This window comes from Neovison vison, chromosome 2 (assembly GCF_020171115.1).
Source record: "Neovison vison isolate M4711 chromosome 2, ASM_NN_V1, whole genome shotgun sequence".
NCBI classification, from domain to species: domain Eukaryota; kingdom Metazoa; phylum Chordata; class Mammalia; order Carnivora; family Mustelidae; genus Neogale; species Neogale vison.
The window spans coordinates 50,798,238-50,819,373 of NC_058092.1; the positions used below are offsets into that span (position 1 = coordinate 50,798,238).

General features: G+C 36.0%; 1 protein-coding gene across 2 annotated transcripts in view; it reads left to right on the forward strand.

Annotated features, from left to right (window-relative positions):
- The window catches only part of PATJ (PATJ crumbs cell polarity complex component), a 367,374-nt gene that overhangs the window by 71,927 nt on the left and 274,311 nt on the right, over positions 1-21,136 (forward strand). For both annotated transcript variants that reach the window (XM_044238351.1, XM_044238352.1), the window contains exon 17: positions 3,310-3,441. In XM_044238351.1, the coding sequence (XP_044094286.1) occupies positions 3,310-3,441 (132 nt within the window). The remainder of the gene's footprint in view (positions 1-3,309; positions 3,442-21,136) is intronic.

Consider the following 21,136-nt stretch of genomic DNA (forward strand, 5'->3'; position numbering starts at 1 on the left):
CTTATGCCAATTGAACCTCATCTTTTATGCCGCTTCCCTACCCTAACCCCCCTTTCCAGCCCCTTACGGATTATAATTCCTTAATACCAGTTAAGTTTATTTCTTTATTTTTTTTTAAGATTTTATTTATTTGACAGAGTACAAGCAGGGGAAGCAGCAGGGGGAAAAGGGAGAAGCAGACTCCCCACTGAGCGAGGATCCCAATACGGGGCTCAATCCCAAGACTCTGGGATCATGACCTGAGCTGAAGGCAGACCCTTAACCAACTGAGCCACCCAGACGCCCCATTAACACCTGTTTAGATGCACAGAGCCTTCCGTTTCCTTGCCTGTAGTCTGAGTTTCAAGATAATCGTGCCTCTACCAGTTAATGATTGCGAACTTGACTTCCTATTCATATTCTTTCTTTCTTTCTTTTTTTTTAAGATTTTATTTATTTGACAGAGAGAGATCACAAGTAGGCAGGGAGGCAGGCACAGAGAAGGGGAAGAAGGCTCCCCGCTGAGCAGGGGGCCCAATGCAGGGCTCGATCCCAGGACCCTGAGATCATGATCTGAGCTGAAGGCAGAGGCTTAACCCAATGAGCCACCCAGGCTCCATATTCTTTCTTTGAAAATTGGGGATACTTATAGTCCTTCCTGCCCTCCTCAGTTTGTACAAAAAGGCTATGAAGTAATACGTGCCCAGCTGATAGTGCAGTGCCTTGCCCATGAGAAGTGCTCAGGAGAGGTCTCCTATAGCTCTTGACTCTTCCAGTCCAGCTGTCTTTGTTTCCTGATCTCCTGAAGCATATAAGAGGCTAGCCCTGTCTCAGGGTCACAGATACTTTATGTGTATTAAGCTTGCTTTTGCAAGAAAGCTCACCCCTGTGAGCAGAGTCATATCTTAAAATTATTTTGTCTCTCAGAGTGTTTCTATTCTATACTGGGTATATAGGAATTGTTTAGTCCTTTATTGATTGAGAATCGTTTTTTTTTTTTTTTCCTTAATGTTTATCTTTGGTAAAACATATTTCAAGGAAGGATCTTGAATATCACTTTTACGATTCTTAGTACCTTTACTAAAATTCAATGTGGATGAGGGCTTACCTCTAAAGATTGATAAAAATACCTTTAATCTAATCTTACAGGGTGTGTAAATCACCCAGCTTGCTGACTCAGTGCTCCCATCAGTCATCCTTTACCACAATGGGTAAACAACAGCTTTGAATTATTCTAAATGTCAACCTTGCTGCCCATTAGTTGATTGCTTTCCATTTTGTAAATACAGGAGTTATGCACAATTGATTATATCAAAGTGATATATCTTAGGTTGGAGTATAATATATATATATCTTGTATGCCTTGAAATTTCTATAAACTTAGGTTTTATAAGTATGTGCAGTTTCTTAAAATCCTGGCTTTCTTTTGTGTCTGGCTTTCTTTCTTTCTTTCTTTTTTTTTTTTTTCCCATTTATCCCTGTTTCATCTTAGGTTCTTAAACCTTATCTGGTTAGGCAGCTCAGCCAGAATTCTAATGCTTATTACTCAGTGAGGGTATTAAATGCCCCAGTAAAACATCAATCATATTGTATTAGCTATAGGAACTTTACTTTTTATTGGAAGGTATAATGTTTTCTTTATGAATATCATTTCATCACATCATCTGATATATACAAAGGTTATTGATCCAGAACATCCCACTAATTTCAAGTTTTGTAATTCAAGAACCCAGAAATTGTTACCATGTTTAGACTCAATCCACCCTGGATTGAGTATTGACTTTCCATGTCCTGTGGGGACAGTTTTGAGATCTGGACCAACCCTAATTTTAAAAATGTTTTTATACTTGCTGTGGTGCTTTACTCTTCCATATTAGAAGGGTCCCTCCTTTTGATTTCATTAAATGGATTTTCTTATGCAAGTCACTCAAAATTAAGTTCCTAGGAATGATGCACTTTGATTTTATTTACTGAGAGCACCCAGACTTTTAAGAAGGCTACTTGTAAAAATTATTATTTAGCCTGTAATTTTATTTTAAAAGTTCTAAGTGGTGCGCCTGGGTGGCTCAGTCGGGTAAACATCTGCCTTTGGCTCAGGTCATGATCTCAGGGTCCTGTGATTGGGTCCCATGTTTGGCTCCCTGCTTGGTGGTATATCTGCTTCTCCCTCTGCCTCTGCCTCTGCCCCTCCCCCTGCTTGTGTTTTCTCTCTCGTTCCTGCTCTCTCTCAAACAAATAAGATCTTTAAAGAAAAAAATTCCCAAGGGATATGCAGTCAAAGATGGGTGATTTGTTAATATTTTGGAAAAATATGTATCAAGCGCTGACTCTGAGCCAGGATCTATGGTGGGCTGAGTGGATAGCTATTGGTAAACCCCATGGTAGCCCACACAGGGTTTCCATTCTAGCCTGTCATTTTGTTAGTTGCTAGGGTTGCAAAGAAAACGAAGATAATCTTTGTGCTTCAGACAGAAGTTCACAGTATTTTGAGGACAATAAATCATATGAACACACAATATAGTGCCATAAGTAGTACTAAAAACTGAAGGTTGAAGCAGCTCTTCTTCTGTGTAGGCGACTCATTGACTCACTGTCATTTAGCTTCCTAGAATTCCCCATAGCAGTGACTCTCCCTGAAAGGAGCGCGGAGCCTAGAATGGGAGTTTGGAGGTATGAAGCCAAGGAAAATAACCAAGGACTATTGAATAGTTTTGCTAACTTACATACTCCAAGATGAGATTTTCATTATTTCAACTTGGTGATTTTTTTTTTTTAAACCAGTTTTTAGACTTAGACGATTCCCAAGGACTTCGATTTTTTCCACTTTATTTTTCTAGTGAAGTTTTTCTTGAAAACCTCTAGGAGCCAACAGAAGTGGTTTCTTTTGTGTCTTGTCCTATCCTCTCTCTGTTGGCATCTTTCTGTCTTTCACTGTAATTATAAATTCAGGTATTGCTACTTAAATATCTTATAAGCTTTGACTTTGTATGATTTTTTTTTTCATTTTTTTTTCTTAAATTGCATATTTTTCCTTTTATGCTTCTAATGGGACTCATTGAAGTATAAGAGGTCAGTGTTAATATTTTGAACGAAACAAGTACTTTACATTTTAAAAAATCCAACTGTATGAACAGTCTGCATTTTGAAGTACTTGAATTTTCATGAAGGTCTTATACTAGAGTGTGTGTGCCCCAGTGCATGCCCTTCTGAAAAGATTAAAAAGATAAAGTATGCATGCCAAAGAATTCCCAGTTGGAGAAGAAGCTGTGAGATTCTCTCCAGAATTGAAAGGACAATGTTTTGAAGCATTTATCTTCTTTCGTGTTTCAGGCTGACCACAGTGTAGAAGTCGGTACTGAAGATGATGATGATGGGGAATTAGCACTATGGTCTCCTGAAGTCAAGATTGTTGAACTAGTAAAAGATCATAAAGGCTTGGGATTCAGCATCCTGGATTACCAGGTAAAAGAATCTATACTGAGTTTTTGGAGAGATTTGTTTTAAAGGTATGTGAAGTAGTAATTATTTAAGGCACCCACTAGGGAAAATAAAATGATTTGATATCTAATTCTACCACCCAGAGACAGTTGTTATAACTTACATTGTTACCTTTGCATTTGGTACCTTTCCTAGTGAATAAAGTGGGGGGTGCTACAGTAATTGAACAGGGAGGGAAGCAATAGTTTTATGCCCATGGACGCTTTTAGAGACTGAAATTTGAAGAGTTGGTTTTTTTTTTTTTATATGGAGGGATTGTTTCTCCCGTTTTTATTGAGATATATTTCACATATCATAAAATTCGTAAAATTCATGCATGTCAAACATGCTTTTTGGTTGTTTTTAGTATATTTGGAGTTGTACAACCATCACCACGGTCTAATTTTAGAACCCTTTCATTACCCCAGAAAGAAACCCACCCACATTAGAGTTGTTCCCAACTCTTACTCTTCTCTCTCCCCTTCACACGAAGGTTGTTATTGTTTTGCTCATTGGTTGATCTCAATGAGCTTGATGAAGTAGAAATGTTCTTTATGAAATTATATATTTATATTTAACACAGACCACATACTATTTATGTATTTATGTGTACACCAATTACAGCTAATGTCACTAATGCATTTAGGGGGTTGTGTGTGAAAGATCACAATAGGACATCTGTATGTTGTATCAATTTACTGGTTTACAGTATTTTTAGACCTTCTGATTATCATGGGGAATTTAAAAGTGTTGGCAAAAAACCTCTTCACTTTTAAGATGCATATTTTAATAGTTAGTGCTGCCTAAACACATTGTGGTTTAATAAAGCAAAATGTACTCTATCAAAGCACATAAAATGCCAAGTAGTATAAAAATCAATTTTTTAATATAATAAGGCATTCGGGAACAGATTAAAAGAAAAATACTTTGAGCATTATGTAAGAACATTAAATTCCATATTTAGGTAGTATGACTTAAGATTACTGAAATAGATTGTTCATTTTTGCTGGCATATTTCTGTGCCAGATAACTCTGAGTTATTAGAACTTTTCTTTGGAAATATTACTGAATTATGATTTGCTGATTGCAAATATTGCATATTTGGGGATATACTTTTATCAAGAAGTACCAATCCTGTAAGATTCCAGAAGTTTCTATATTGATTAATACAAGGGCATATAGGGGGATGGGGTAACTGGGTGATGGACATTAAGGAGGTCACATGATGTAGTGAGCACTGGGTATTATATAAGACTAATGAATCACGGAGCTCTACCACTGAAACTATTTTAAAAAATTAAAAATTAAAAAAATTTTTAAAAAATATAAGGGCATATAAAACAATTTTTAGGTACAATCTCAATTTTTCTTCCCCAATGTACCCGTATTATCTACCACATGATAAATGATAAATAAGTATTTGCAGAATGATTGAATTAAGTTTAGGTCAGCTAAAATTAACTGGAAGTGAATGAACGCATTCAATGAGGTTTTTTTTTAACCATTTTGATTATAGGATTTAGTTTAGAAAACTCTTTTCATATGAAGTATTAGATATTCAGCTGCATTTCCATTATGATTGGAATCTATCTATATATGCATTCTTATATAATATAATGGTTAATCTTACCCTCTTAAATGACATTATTTGCAAGTTTTATATTTTGAATATTTCCCGTGTTAAAGAAGTGAAGTGCTTTAGAAATAAAAACAAAAACAAACTTCAGTAAAGGAGAGAAAGAAAAAGTTGAGAGTTCTTAAGAGTTTAAATTAACCTCTAGTTAACAAAAGAATTCTTTTATCAGTTCTGAGCTTTATACTTAAAAAAAAAAAAAAAGTTCCAAATATAGAAAAATTTTTTCTTCATTGTACTCCTATAGGTATGCCTTGAGGCATACTTTGGTTTTTAAAATTTTTATTTTTTTATAAAATTCTTTATAAAATATTTTTTAATAAAATTTATTTTTATAAAAAATAAAAATTTTATTTTTTTATAAAATTCTCCCCCCTACTCTTTATCTTCCTCATAATGATCATTACATAGACTGTTTCTGCACAAATTATATAAAGTAATTTTGCTGTAAAAGAAGTAATTTTGCCTTTGTGCTTCTCAGAGGACTGATAGAAAAATATTTCATTTCTGAAATGCTACTTTGATTCATATTAAAGCATTCAACTTATTCACTTCTATAGCTAAACCTTGGAAGAAGAAACATTCAATCTTAAACTGAATTTTTTTCTTTAGTCAGTCTTAAATACATTTACTTATAATTGTATTCACATTTTCGCCATTCGTCAGTGGCATGTAGAACTGTTGAACACTGTGACATTTAGATGACACATAAACATAATTTAAAATTTGGTTTTGGGCAAGTTAATTAATTGGTTATATTGTCCCTTGTTGTAATTAGGTAATAAATTCTAAAGTTCAAAATTTTTTCTTTTGCAAGGGCAGGTGAAGGTTTAGCAAAAGTCGTGAAAGGCCATGTTCCTGGCTATTACTGTATTTGATGCATCCTATATGAATTTATTAGGTAGCTGAAGAGGGCCAATGCAGATCCACCCACATCCCCTATCTCCCCCTTAGCACATTTAGAGTAAGAATACTCTAGAAACATTTTGGCCACAGGGAGAAAGTTTTAGGAGAGTGGGAGAGCCTCCAGGTTGAAAAGGGCTGCATTAGCAGTATTAAAGAGACTGAAAATGTACTTAGCAATATTAATTTCTCACTAACTCACTTTTCTCTAGATTAGTAAGAACTTCCTCAAGAACCTGACAAAATTACATACAGATCTGTTTCATTGGTGCTTATGCAATTTCTTCATCTATAAAATGGGGATAATGTCTAGCTCAAAGGATTGTTGTGGATTAATTAAATTAATATGTAAAGAAATGGGAAATGTTAACATTATTATGGGTGTGTGAATATTGATAATCATCCAGTTTAGAAAGTAAGCTACAGAAGTCTAGATATTGTCCTTGAAGGTATAGCCATACTGCAGTATATTTGAACCCTATCAGTTCTCAGCTATCTGGTTAGATTTGGAAAATTAGTAAGCAGATACCTTTGTTTAGTGAAATCTAAATTTAATTGTAAAATTACATTCTAAAATGGAGCCAACTCCTGATAAACCATAGGTGAATTATGCAGTTTTGGATTATGGGCCGGCAGTTTGCTTTTCACATAAATTGAACTGAACCTTAGGGAAAGATAAGTGAGCAGATAAAGGATCTTGAATTGGCCATGGAACTGTGGAGTGACTGGACAGGCGAAAGTCTGAAAATTCAAAGAGCAAAGAGCAAACTGAAAATTCATTTTCATGAAAGGCATTTAAAATAGATTGGGGCAAAGGAGAAGGAGAAAGCAGCAGGCAATCTTATTTACGATAACCTAGTAAACTGTGGTTTGTGCAGTTTTTGTGTTACAATAAATATGATTCAGGTTGTAAGCCACCTCATTAGATTTTAGGATAAGGTGATCATCACATTATTGGCTCTGATTCGAATGAAGGTAGAATATTTATTAGTCACAAATATTTCTAGGTACTGCTCCATGTAGTGGCTCGTTAATATCCTGCCCTATATGTGTGCTGTATTGGAAGGCTTGTTGGGGGCACCCGGGTGGCTCAGTGGGTTAAAACCTCTGCTTTCAGCTCAGGTCATGATCCCAGGGCCCTGGGATTGAGCACCACATCGGGCTCTCTGCTCAGCGGGGAGCCTGCTTCCCCCAACCCCTCTCTGCCTGCCTCTCTGTCTACTTATGATCTCTGTCTGTCAAATAAATAAATATTTTTAAAAAAATAGAAGGCTCATTGGTCACTATAATTTCATACCTTACAGGACAGTGTCGTGGAAAACAGCGATGTACATAATTTATCAAGAACATGATTATTATGGCTTAACTATATAATCTGTTTCTAAGCAATACAAGACTTCAGAAATTTGGTTATAACTTTTTATAGTATAATTTCTTGCCAATTTCTAAGTGTGGTTTTCATATTGTGCTTTAGTTCTTGTTGTCTTGATTATGTGTAATGTCTTTATTCCATGGAATATTACTAATACTAATCCTAATATTAACACTAAAACATACAAATTCAATACTAATAGCATAATAACATTTATTGAGTGTTTACAGTTTGCTGGCCACTGTTCTGTTTTATGTATCCTTCACAAGAAACCTGTGGAGCAGGTACTATTATTATTATCCTCATTTTTGAGGTGAGGAACACGAAGCACAGAGATGTTATGTAACTAGTCCTAGTTCACACAGCTAGTATCTGGCAGAACTACAATTTGAACTCAAGCAGTCAGCTCCCAGAATCTGTGCTTTTAACTACCATATTATGTTGCTCCTTTCCTCATGAGTGCATTTTATTACAGAAGATTTTTGTACTAAATTTATTAACAGCAGATCTTCCTGTTTTTCCAGCTTGTAAAAAAAATTCTGTATCTTAAGCACAAGCTGCTAGTTTTCTCATTTTTAATGCTTATGTGAAAGTTTAGTAAATATTAAAAATTAACATAGTGTGTTCAGATGTATTGTGTAAGAGCTAGTGTTTATTTATTGCTTCAAATGAAAATAATTACAAATTTAAGAATCCTAAATTAATGCAACTAATTTGTTGTGGGCTAGTGTTCAATAATGAAGCAATTATTAGGTAGTGTGAGTCTTTGATTTTTAATTTCAACCAAAAAGCTTGAAATAAATTTAGAGTTGTCTGGATTTCACCTTGGATTGACCTTATATATTAAACATGGCGAGTGGATATTTTCTGGTGTTTTGATTTATGTTGAACTTTGAATAACCCCTCATGATTATAATTCACTGGAAATGTTTGACATTAGCCAATTTTTGAACATTAGCCATGATATTGCCATTCTTAATACTTTTGAATTTTAGTGATTTAGAAGGTAAAATTTATTAACCAATAATTCTCTTCCCTCCAACATCCCCATTCTCATTTCTCCCCTCCTGATATAGACAGACTCAATTGTTGCCGAAGCAGATATTTTTAAAAGACTTTGAGTTTATCTCTGACACCAAGATAGATAAAAATTAGAAAGCATTATAGTGTAGCCATTGAGACGTGATTCATACATAAATACTGTTAGTAATATTTTTAAAAAAATTGAAAGACCAAAGACGAATGATGACTCACTAAGAACAATAGTGAAAATATTCCTCCCCATTAAAAAAAAAAAAAGCAAAACAGCAATTTATTTTTCTTGTAGCTTTTCAGAATGGTTTGATAACTATCCAGCTAAACTCCTGGGACCTGATGATATTTAAGTCTCCTACTCCTCTGCCATCTTGCTCCACGATTTATTTTTCTTAACAGAAGAAATGGGTTATAAATAGTATGATATACTATTTATAGTATGGTATACCATATATATAGTATAGTATACCAAATAGTATGATATAAAAGATTGTAGTATTGCTAATTCTTGAATATGGTATGCCTTACTATTTCTGAGAAAAACTTAGTGTGTGGTTTTTGCTGGACTCCTTCCTAATTCCATTAGATAAATTCTTTTAAAAACATCTAAAAAGTTGTATGAATAGATTGTGTAGATTTTATATATGTAGATTTTTTTTTAAAGATTTTATTATTTATTTGACAGACAGAGGTCACAAGTAGGCAGAGAGGCAGACAGAGAGAGAGGGGAGTCAGTCTCCCTGCCAAGCAGAGAGCCCAATGCAGGGCTCAATCCCAGGACCTGGGATCATGACCCGAGCCGAAGGCAGAGGCTTTAACCCACTGAGCCACCCAGGCGCCCCTATATATGTGGATTTAAATTGACTTTTTTCTTATTGTATGTGCAGAAGAATGACTTTCTCTGCTCATTAGAAATTTATGTATATATGTCTTTTTTTTTCTAAGGTTTTATTTTTAAGTAATCTCTACTTCCAGCGTGGAGCTAGAACTCACTAACTCTGAGCGCAAGAGGCACATGTTCCACTGACTGAGCCAGAGAAGCACTCCTACAAATAAATGTTTGTAAAATACGTAGTAAAGGGGCACCTGGGTGGTTCAGTTGGTTAAGTGTCCAACTCTTGATTTTGCCTCAAGTCATGATCTCAGGGTTGTGAGATTGAGCCCACGTTGGGCTCTGCACTGGGTGTGGAGCCTGCTTGAGATTCTCTCCCTCTTTCCTTCTCTAAAAAAAAGAAAAAAATAAAAATAAATCTAAAATAAGTAATACATACATATGCATAAAAATTCAAAGGTACATAAATTTATCCTGTGAAAAGTAAATCTACCTCTAACCATAGTCCTTCACTAATCCTAGAAAAAAACTCCTGTTTTTTCTTTTTGTATGTCCTCTAAGGTATTATACATGCACAGTTACAAAAGTAATATTTTGTTATTGCTTAATGGTTTTTAAAAATTTTTTTACACATAAATGGATTATGTCATACATACTTAAACACCTTATTTTATCTCAATTTTATGTTCTTTAATTTTGGTATTTATAGAGCTATTCTATTCTTTTTAATAGTAATTCTTTTTAATAACTGCATAGTATATTATTGTTGGTGTACGATAATTTATTTAACCAATCTTCTGTACCCAGTTAGTGGGTATTTCAAATGAAGCTATATTGGAGATCTTTGTCCTACTCTTTTGTAAAAAGGTGGAAATAATCCTTTTGATGAGTTCCTCAAATTGCTTACCACATGTCTTTTAAATTTTGGTACATTTTTACCAGTTTGCTTAAGTATAACATTTGTGAGACTCGTGTATTTAAAATTGATGCCTTCTCACGTAGTGTCATTTCTTTAATTAGATAATTCTCTTGGAAAACCGTGTGTAAGCAGGTACCTAATTCATGAACTTGCTAATGATTTTCCATAATATGGACAGATTAAGTGATAGCAGTATATAACTATCCCTTTGTTTCAGCTTTATATTGGCAGTGATTAATTTATTGATCTTTGTAACTAAGAGGGCATAAATGGTTTATATTCAGATAATGCTATTAGTCCCCAAAACTCTATTTCTATTTCTTCTGCCAGTTTTAATCTTGGTTATCAGAAAATTGAGTTTATAAATGGAAGAAGTTGAGGGTTTTAATTTTTGCTAGTTTTGATGGATGCTACTGCCAGTACGCAGTGTTTACTAACTTGTGGAAGCCCATTATCATTATGTTCCTGTTAGCTGATTCATTCATAGAATCTAAGATAGAGAGATAGATAGGTATTGACATAATTTTAGCATATAGTAGTAATATTAGAATGTCAAATACAAACCTATACTACTTCCAGAATCTAAGACATGGAGGACAGTCATGTGTTGTGGGTTCTATATGTACATTTTCATGCTCATTAACATGGACACCAGTATCTGGGCTGGTTTTTTACTTTGTTGTTGTTTTTGTCTCCCCCTACCCCAGATGATTTTATTTATTTATTTGTTAGAGAGAGCGAGAGAGAGAGCACAAGCAGGGGGAGCAGTAGAGGGAGAGGGAGAGCAGGCTCCCCACTGAGCAGGCATTCCCAATGCAGGGCTGTATCCTAGGACCATGGAATCATGACCTGAGCTGAAGGCAGACGATTAACCTACTGAGCCACCCAGGCATCTTCCCCTTTTTTAAAAGGAGTTCTTTGGGTTCATTTCACCCATGTAGGATTAATACAGTAAGAGTAAGAAAAATGGTGTCAATCTCTACTAATGGCAGTGTCCATGTTCTTGCAAATATATAGCTTGCAGTTGAACAAACCACACATCTGCAATTAAAGGTCACCTTAGCTTAGTGGAACTTGGGACTGGTAAAGGCTATTCAGTGCCCATCTCTGATTCCTATCCACATTTATTTTTATTAACATCAAAGTACTGTAAGCTTCAGTGCCAACTGGGGTGAAGATTTCTTTTCACAGAGGATTTGCTTCCTTTCCCTCTATGGGAAAGTTCTGTATCCTTTAAATCATTTTAAGCTGCTTCATTTGAAAAATAATTCTTAGTAGTATGTTCGTAGAGTGGATTGATTGTGGCTTGTGGGGGAATTCTCTTATGGCTTAAAGATTGCTTTTCAAGCCTGCGAAGTGGGTGAATGAAGGGAGCCCACTCCTGGTGTGTGGAGTTTGTAGTGTGCTCAGGATGATGACTAACTTCCAAAAACCACAGTTCAGCAAGACTAAAGGCATCAGGAGACCAGAAGCCACTTAATAAGAGATCAAAGAGGCTGTGTGTATATCAGCTTGAAATCCAGATAGTACAGATCAAAAGCTTGCCTTAGCGAGGCAGCTGCAGGGGGATGAAGTTAGCAGGAGGCCCCAAAGATCTTAAGTCAGGCCTGATGTTGAACTTTGCGGGAATTTCATGGCTCTTCTGGAATACGAATTTGGCAAAAAACAAAAAACAAAAAAAACCCACAAACCAAACCAAAACAAAAAAAAACCCACAAAAAAAAATAAAAAACAAACCCCATTGTTTCTAATGGAGAGAGAGAGAATAGAAAGCAGGCAGCAAATGCTTATCAGCGCATTGGTGCTTTCTCATATGGTGACTCCCCTTTTAACAAATATTTCTTAAGGACTGTTTCTGCTGAGGAGGGGTAGATCCTGAAAATGGTGTATCTGTTTTATTACCTTTTTTTTTTCCCCTTTCATGAGTATTTCACTGCAAATATTAGTGTTTATGAAACAGCCACAGAGAACTGAAATAGAGGCTTAAAGACGCTCAGATTTACTGCAAAACCTGGCAATTACATCTCTCTTGTGAAATGCTGAACATATTCCAGGAAGTTAGCGGATATCAGTCTAGCTGTGTATCTGTCTCCCATGTAATTAAAAACAGAAAAATAACTGTCAAAAAAAAAAAATGTTGGTCTAAAGAAGAAACTCATTCTCCAGAGCTGTTTCATTACCAGGCTTCCCCTACCTCTCTGGATGTGAGTGTGTTTTGGAAGTCCTCCCTTGATTCTGATGTCACCATCGAGAACCATGCTGGTAGATGACAGTCCTAGATGTCGATTAGAGGCAGAAAGACTGAATCAGAAACGCCAGCAGGTCCTGAGAACCTGTTTTCCCAAGGCTGTTATTTGTACTGCTCTGCCCTGTTCGTGGGTGTCATTTGGAGCCAGGCAGTGATCCAAAGAGGCTGTGTGCTTTCCCCAGCGAGGGCCAGGAAGTGGTGCTGCCTCCTTCTGGTACCGGAGGCCCAATTTGTTAATGATGCATGAAAGGGGATTGACTGCCCGATTTTTATATACCATTTTCTAGGGCTCCGGTTTCCCTTTCAGCTGTTCCTTTTGTATTTTTTTTTCAGTCAGATAGGACATTCACCCATACAGCACTGTAAGCATATAGGATGGTTAACAGCACTAACTTACGAGTCAGAGAGGAGTAGGATTTTCATTCTGGCTGTGCCTCCCTACTAGGACTTTTGACAGGCTTGCCAGTCTTTCTTCTTCTCCATTTACTAAAATAATCATGTCTGCGATAGAAATAATAATTGCCTTATAAAGTTGTAAAGACTAAATAAAAGATATATATAAATGCCCACACTTTCTTAGGCATAAAATAATGTTATCTGTTACTGAAAAATGATGATTCATTGATTCTAAAAAATAGAATCTGAGTGCACAGTGGTTATACCTGTACTCATTCTCTCCTTCCAAAAAAGCTACTGGGTCCTTTAATATGAACTAATATGGTCTATATACAGATGAAAAGAGACATTAAAGATCTTTGACAAATGTATATTAAGCATTGTCTATGTCAGGCACTGTTCTGGACATGGAGAATATGGTAGTGAAGAAAATAAACCATAGACTTCATGTCCTCATGGAGTTTAAATACATTTGGGAGTAGGAAGTCAGTGGATGAATAAACATATGTTAAACACATCAAAGGAAACAGACTTGAGAACAACTCTGTATGATCCATTATGGTTTTACCAGTGCTGGAGGTGAGACTAAGCCTCTGTGATGGTTGCTTTTTAGGATTCAGAGGGGTCTCACAGGGAACTGAGGTATGCCTTGTAGAAAAACAGGTAGTGGACATGCCAGGCACAGGAATGTCCTGAAATTGATTACTTGGGCCTTATTTCAAGTCATAATCGCCGTCGTCTTTTTTTCCCATTGGCTGTTAACTGTATCTCTGTCTAAGCTTTTGAGTTTTATTCCTTTTAATAAAAAATCCTTTGATAAACTTTGTGTTCTCCTATTTTATTTGGAAAACAGGGCTACCATTTCACATGATAATAACAGCCCATAATTATGGGTTATGTACTGCTTACTCGAGTCAGGAATTGCTTACAGCTTTGATATATACATAAGCTGATTTGATCATCCCCACAACCCCATGAGGTAGCTCCTGTAATCATCTTCATTTTATGGCTGAGGAAACCTGATGACAGGAGGTTAAGAATTTCCTCAAGATCACCCAATTAGTCAGGAGTGGAGCTGGGCTTCTAAGTCTATGCTCCAGTGGTGTGAAAATACAGTCTTCAGACCAGAAATTTTCACTGATTCTTCGTAACTGTGGCTTAACACAATGATAAATGATAAAAAAATTTCCCATTGTCTTTCCAGAGAAAAATACTTATTACAATTCCAGAAGATTTACTGGAGATCATTTCTGAATCTTGTGGTTCCTTGAGTTTTGTCCTCCAAAGCTCTTTAGAGACCAGTCCACTTTCTTCACTGCCAGAGCGTACAAATGACACATTCTGTCCTAGATTTCCCGGCAGGATTCTGTGGCCTTTCTCCTGTACAGTTTCAGAGTTGGTAAAGTTTTATTCTGCATGTTATATGCTATATTCTATAGAGTATTGGTTGTCCATTCAAGGAGAAATCACAGAATTTTTCTACAGAGTGCAGGGCATGCCATGTCCTTGATACAGCTGTCTGTATCAGCAAACCTCCCAGCCCAGAGAGGGCTCCTGTCTTTCAGTGTCTGCTTCAAGGGAAAAAGAGGGCTGAGGATGTCATGCTGCTCTGAACTTCTCTTTCGATGCAGAAGTCTTTGTATCTGGAGAGTTACAGGGTCAGCTCTTCATTTTCACATGTTACCACGTAAGCATAAGCTCACCAATGGTTTAATAGTTGATAGCACTGTTGTGTGTGTGTGTTTTTAAAGATTTTATTTATTTGTTTATTTATTTGACAGAGAGAGAGATCACAAGTAAGCGGAGAGGCAGGTAGAGAGGGAGGGGGAGGCAGGCTCCCCGCTGAGCAGAGAGCCCGATGTGGGGCTCGATCCCAGGACCCTGAGATCATGACTCAAGCTGAAGGCAGTGGCTTAACCCACTGAGCCACCCAAGTGCCCCGATAGCACTGTTGGTTTAAATAACATACACTGAGCTGAGTTTAAAACACAGTAAACTCAATGGTAACTGTTAACTTCTCAGTCCCATATTTCCTGCTGATTTCTTCTCCCTCATCATATTCAGAGTGAGAACCATAGAACAGTAAGAGTACTTACGAAGTAACCATTATGGACTTAGAAAGCACTTTTCATGACCTGTGTCATTTAATGCTTCGTATGACTCTGTAAAACCTATGCTATTGTTCTTACTTCACCAGTGAGAAACCCAAGTCTCAGCTAGTATTTTATAAGTGCTTAGGCTGAGAATGATTTGTTTGGAAAATGAAAATAAATTCCAAAACTAACATTAGATAAGTTTTTTCAAGTTTTATGTGTCTATACTTCCCTACATCATAATAACTTTCTCTACATCATAATAACTTTCAACTAAAATAGTTTCCTTCTCCCCCCAGAAGATATTATGATATTTATTATTTATAAATTCATTTTTCTACTTAAAATTTTTTTGTGTGTAAAATACACATAAAATTGACCATCTTAACCATTTTTTAAGTGTGAAGTTCCATAGTGTGAAGTATACCCATATTTCACATAATGTAGTTTTGATAGAGGGCGTGACTGGAGTACTGTTGTCTGCTTAGTAGACATCTCAGCCAGATGATGGGACCTCTAGGTAAAGAATTGTGTGGTATGTTTGTATTATTTCCATTAAAACCAGAAAACATCTTGGGCTAAGAGTGAATGGGAAACAATTACAGCATGACAAAAAAATTTTCAAGAGATAAAACATTCAAGCAACAGATCTAATATCCAAGGAAAATATCTAGTGAGAGACTAGAAAGGAATAAAACAAAAAAATAGTCTTTAAGAAGTGATTTCCACAGGACTCCTGTTTGAACCATTTAAATTACTGTGATGCTTAAAATAGACTTTTAAAGTACCAAGCTATGCAGAGTAAAATTATGTGCTGGCTGATATATTTTTTTTCCCCTTTTACAATATATTTTGATTTTTTAGCAAGTTTCTCTGTCCACTTCTCTTCCATTGCACTTTTAATTGCCTTATGTGCTGTGCTTACTGTGCTGCTCAGGGACTGTTTAGTTCTATGCATGATGCATGGAAGAATCTATTCTTAATGCCTAATAGTATTTAGGAAGTAATAAGACACAAGGAGCCAGGAACCATATCAGTTTAATCTATCTTGAGTGCACTGAATGTATTTTGTAGGTACTTTGAACATGATGGTGTTGCAGTAATTGGTATGATTAGTATAATACTTGGCTGTATTATAAAATAGTTAAAAATGGGATTGGATTCTGATAAGGTAGCTTGCTCATTATTCATGAAATCATTTATTTATTGCCTTGCATTCACTATAAATACATTTATTTCTCTTTCCTAAAAGTAAATACTTAGCTTGTTGGTCAAATCAGAAGCTCTTTTAGTATAATTAATTACATTCCACTATCTTAAACCAGAACTATTCTAGTGATTTTAATTCAACTAATAGTCCCTGACATGTCTTTTGATGCAATCTAAAAATGGCAAAGGAAAAAAAAGTTGTTTTAAGATTCATTGTATTAAAAAAAAATTCATAAATACTTTATGTTCTGTTTCGATGGTAGAATACCCAGGAAGTTAGATCTTGTGTAGTCATTGCCTTTTTATGAGTTCTTAAGACATCACTAACTAAAATTATACCATATTTGTGACCATAGTGTGCATCTTTTTTCATTACCAGTGCTGTGTTTTGAATTAACTTCCATCATTCCCTACTTTTTATAGTGGTTTTCTGAATGTTTTGGTAGAAATTAATGACAAATTTGACTCAACATACTCTGTCAAATTTAGTTACAGGATTTTGGAGTTGGGGAAACAGATTCTAACTGTCATGTATCCAGTGTTCTCCTTTTACAAGTGAGGAAACTGACTTAGAGAAGTGAACTTGTGAAATTATACACAGCCAGGCTGGCACCAAGCTAGGGCTCAAAACTTGTCCCCTGACATCTAATCCACACCCATCCTACCAGTAGTGGTTTGAATAGCAGTCTTCCTTGTCTTTCTCTCCTATGTATATTTTCTCCTTAAAAAAAAAAAAAAAACCTTTGGATTCTGTTTCCTCATTGATGTTGTTCACTATGGAATTTTTAATTCATGCCAACTGTACATCAGAGCTTCTGCAGATCACTGTTTTTTCTTTTAAGTTTTTTTTTTTGTGTGTGTGTGTGTGTGTGTGTGTGTGCGCATGAACTTCACCTTTGTACCAATTCTTTCCTCTGCCTACCTCAAGGATGAAAGAGTTGGTCGTCTCCCCTTTAAGGAGATTTTTTTTTCAGTATTCTCCATCTTAGTAATTTCCTTGAGATCTTATCTTGAAATTTTCACTTGGTTAATTTATTTAGATTTTAACATAATACTTTTCAGTTCAAATAATAACGGTCACATGTAAGAGTATACTCCTGAAGAAACAAAGATTTGCCACTTTTTGCTTTCTCTTACTTAGCCATTGTTGAGTTGGAGTAATTCTCTTGTCAAATATTCCATAGCTATCTACCTCATGTTATCCAGAAATTAATGTAGATACTTTAAAATTATCTTTAAAATACTTCCTCACACCTATGATTATGTGTTTGTGGAGTTAGGCCCAGTAGCCTCCTTTTGTGATAATGTACACCACAACGTTGAATTCATTGGTTAGGAGATCTCTTCATTTGTAGAGCACTTTTTATTTCATAATTGTTTGAAGTTGTTTTCCCAGCCATTTTTGGGAATCATATCATTTTGGTGAAGGAATCCAGTCATAGAAAAGAGCAGTTATTTTGGTGTGATGACCTAAACAGCAGCACAGAACTTTCAGAACTAATTTGAGTAATTAAACATAGAATTAAGACTGTGTGACTTAACTGTATTTCCTCTCATGAGTTTACTATACCAACTTTATGTTTTAATATACTCAATTGACAGTAAATGTCAAAATTATCAAAGGTAAAGTAATTTATACATAATTTTTAAATTATTGAGATGTTGTTGGCATATGTTATGTTTCAGATGTGCAACATAGTGATTGGACGATTCTAAATGTTCTCAGTGCTCACCATGATGTGTAGTTACCATCTGTCTCCATACAGTTATTTTTATTATTATTATTATTATGCCCTGCTTTTCATTTTCTTGACTTATTTATTTTGTAACTGGAAGTTTGTACCTCTTAATCCCCTTCACCTGTTTCACTGATTTTTCTTACTTCCCCTCTGACAACCACCAATTCTCTGTACTTGAGAGACTGTTTAATTTGTTTTTTGTATTATACATATGTCAGTGAAATCATGGTATTTGTCTTTCTGTGTCTCATTTATTTCAGTTAGCGTAATGCCCTCTAGGTTCATTCATGTTGTTGCAAAATGGCAAGATTTCATTCTTTTTTTGTGGCTGAGTAATATTCCAGTGTTTGTGCATCTGTGTGTGTGTGTGTCACATTTCTTTATCCATTTATCTCCTGATGGACAGGAGATGCGTTACTTTTGTGTCTTGGCGGTTGTAAATCCCAGCAGTAGGATTACTGGGTCATAGGGTTTGTTTGTTTGTTTCAGTTTTCTTTTTTTTTTTTAAAGATTTTATTTATTTATTTGAGAGAGAGAGACAGTGAGAGAGAGCATGAGCGAGGAGAAGGTCAGAGAGCGAAGCAGACTCCCCATAGAGCTGGGAGCCCGATGTGGGACTCGATCCCCGGACTCCAGGATCACGCCCTGAGCCGAAGGCAGTCGTCCAACCAACTGAGCCACCCAGGCGTCCCTGTTTCAGTTTTCTTTAGGATACTTTTATTTTTCATTTTTTGAGGAACCTCCATACTATTTTCTGTAGTAGTTGCACCAATTTACATTCGCACCAATAGTGTCTGAGGATTCCCTTTTCTCTACATCCTTGTCAACACTTGTCATTTCTTGTCTTTTTGATACTGGCCATTCTTTCTAGTGTATGATACATCATTGTGGTTTTGATTTGCATTGCCCTGATGATTAGCAATGTTGAGCATCTTTTCCTGTGTCTCTTGGCCACCTGTATATGTTCTTTGGGAGAATACCTGTTCAGGTCCTCTATCCATTTTTTAAAAATTTAATTAGGGTGGAAAAGGGCAGAAGGAGAGGAAGAGAGGAAATTTTAAGCAGGCTCCACACCCAGCATGGAGCCCCATGGGAGGCTTGATCTCATGACCCTGAGATCATGACCTGAACTAAAATCTAGTCGGGCATTTAACCAACTGAGCCACTCAGGCAGCTTTATCCAGTTTTTAATCAGATTGTTTTTTGGTGTTGAGTTGCAGAAGTTCTTTATATATTCTGGCTATTAACCCTTTATCAGATATATCATTTGCAAACACCTCCCATTCGCTAGGTTGCCTTTTTGTTTTGTCGATGGTTTTCTTTGCTGTGCTAAAGTTTTCATTCTGGTATAGTCCCAGTAGTTGATTTTTGCATTTGTTTCCCTTGCCTGAGGAGACATATCCATAAATATGTTGGTTAGGCTGATGTCTAAGAGATTACTGCCTGTGTTTTAGGAGTTTTATGGTTTTAGTTCTCACACTTAGGCCTTTAATCCCTTTTGAATTAATTTTGTGTGTGGTGTAAGGAAACGGCCCAGATTCACACAGCATGTAGCTGTCCAGTTTCCCCAACACCATTTATTGAAAAGACTTTCTTTTCCCTATTGTATATTTGTGCTTCTTTTGTCAATTGGCCATGTAAGCATGGGTTTATTTCCGGACTCTCTATCCTGTTCAATCGATCTATTAGACACAAGTTTTTATCTGAAATAAAATATGGTCTATCTTTTTCCCATTCTGCTATAAAGACTCCTATTTCCTTAATGCTTTTAAAAGTTAGGGTTTTATAGTACAGAATTTAAAACAAAACCCAGACATTGTTCTTTATTTTGAGTGCATGGAGTTAAGTCATTGTTTATATCTTGACTTCTGTTTTTCTGCATTGGAATAATACTGCATAGCATATAAACGTTGAATGTCAGAACCGTCCTTGGTATATATCTCACGTTCCTCTTTTAAAAATAGCTCTTACAGATGCCCTGCCAATTTTATTAAATGTGACCACTATTCTTGTTCATTTCTTCTGTCTCCTCTTTATGTAACATTTCTTCTCCATGCATTTCCACTGAGCTTGCTATATTTGCTTCCATGGATTTGTGGTTTTACCTATGGAGCAGCTTCATGGCCAGAGCTCCCCACGCCTTTAGGTTGCTATATCTTTCACAGAGCTCACATTTCAGCTGAACCACCATTCTGCCCCCAGTGATGTCCCTGCATCTTGCCTTAGTTTATGTGAACTCTGAGCTCTTTGACCTGTGGGAATGTACACAGATATTCATGTACTACATTTTATAGACACTATAGAGACTTTGGAAATTATGCCCATCTGTTTAGGCATAATTACTGTCACGAGTTTTTAACTGTTCATGTAAAGGTGTTACAGGTTAGACTAGCTCACCAAATGAATGGATTCTCAAGAACACATACATAGATTAAAATTTGGCAAACAAAGGCATGTTTGATTTGTACATACAGCATGCTACACATTCTGTGCTAACTTCATCAGCTAGGTACTGAAATATAAACCAGTGTGATAAGTAAGGGATAAGTAAGGGACTCAGTTTGCACACTTTGGCAAGGCAATAAATATATCTTCTGTCAGTTTGCCTGCTTTCGATATTAATTCATTTGGCAAATACCTGAAGATAGAGAAACTGCATCACTTAAAGGCTAAGAACATAAACTCTGGAACTTAACCAACTGGTTTAAATTCTGGCTCTGCCATTTATCAGCTGTGTGCCTTGGTTAATTTTCCTCATCTTAAAAGTAGGGATAATAACGGTACCTTCATGGTGGTTTGAAAGTTAAATGAATTCTAATAAGTAAGATTTCTAGAACATTCCTGGCATGGCAAGAACTCAGTAAGTCATGTTGTTCTTATTCATCTATGATGGAGTGTGTCCTTTGCCTTTGATGTACTTAACAGTTCAGTGAAGAGAGAGAAACCAAATAGTTTCAGTCATTCAATATTTCAACTACTATTGAGTACCTTCCATATGGCAGTCACTACAGTTAGGTCCTAGAAGTAAAGCAACAAATAAGCAAACATATCTTTGCTCTCGTGAAGCTTATTTTTAGTAGGAAAGACAGTTGAAATAATTTCTGTAACATGTCAAAAGTGTTATAATAGAGAAAATGCAAGGTGTGGTGGATACATGTAGGAGGAGGACCTAACTTATTCTGGAGGTACGGGACAGTAAGGAAAACTATATTATGACAAAGGCTCTGTGGAAGTCCTCTTTTGGATTTAGGGGTATCACAGAGTAGAAAGTTACTGAGTCAGCTTGGGGAGTCAGGGAAGG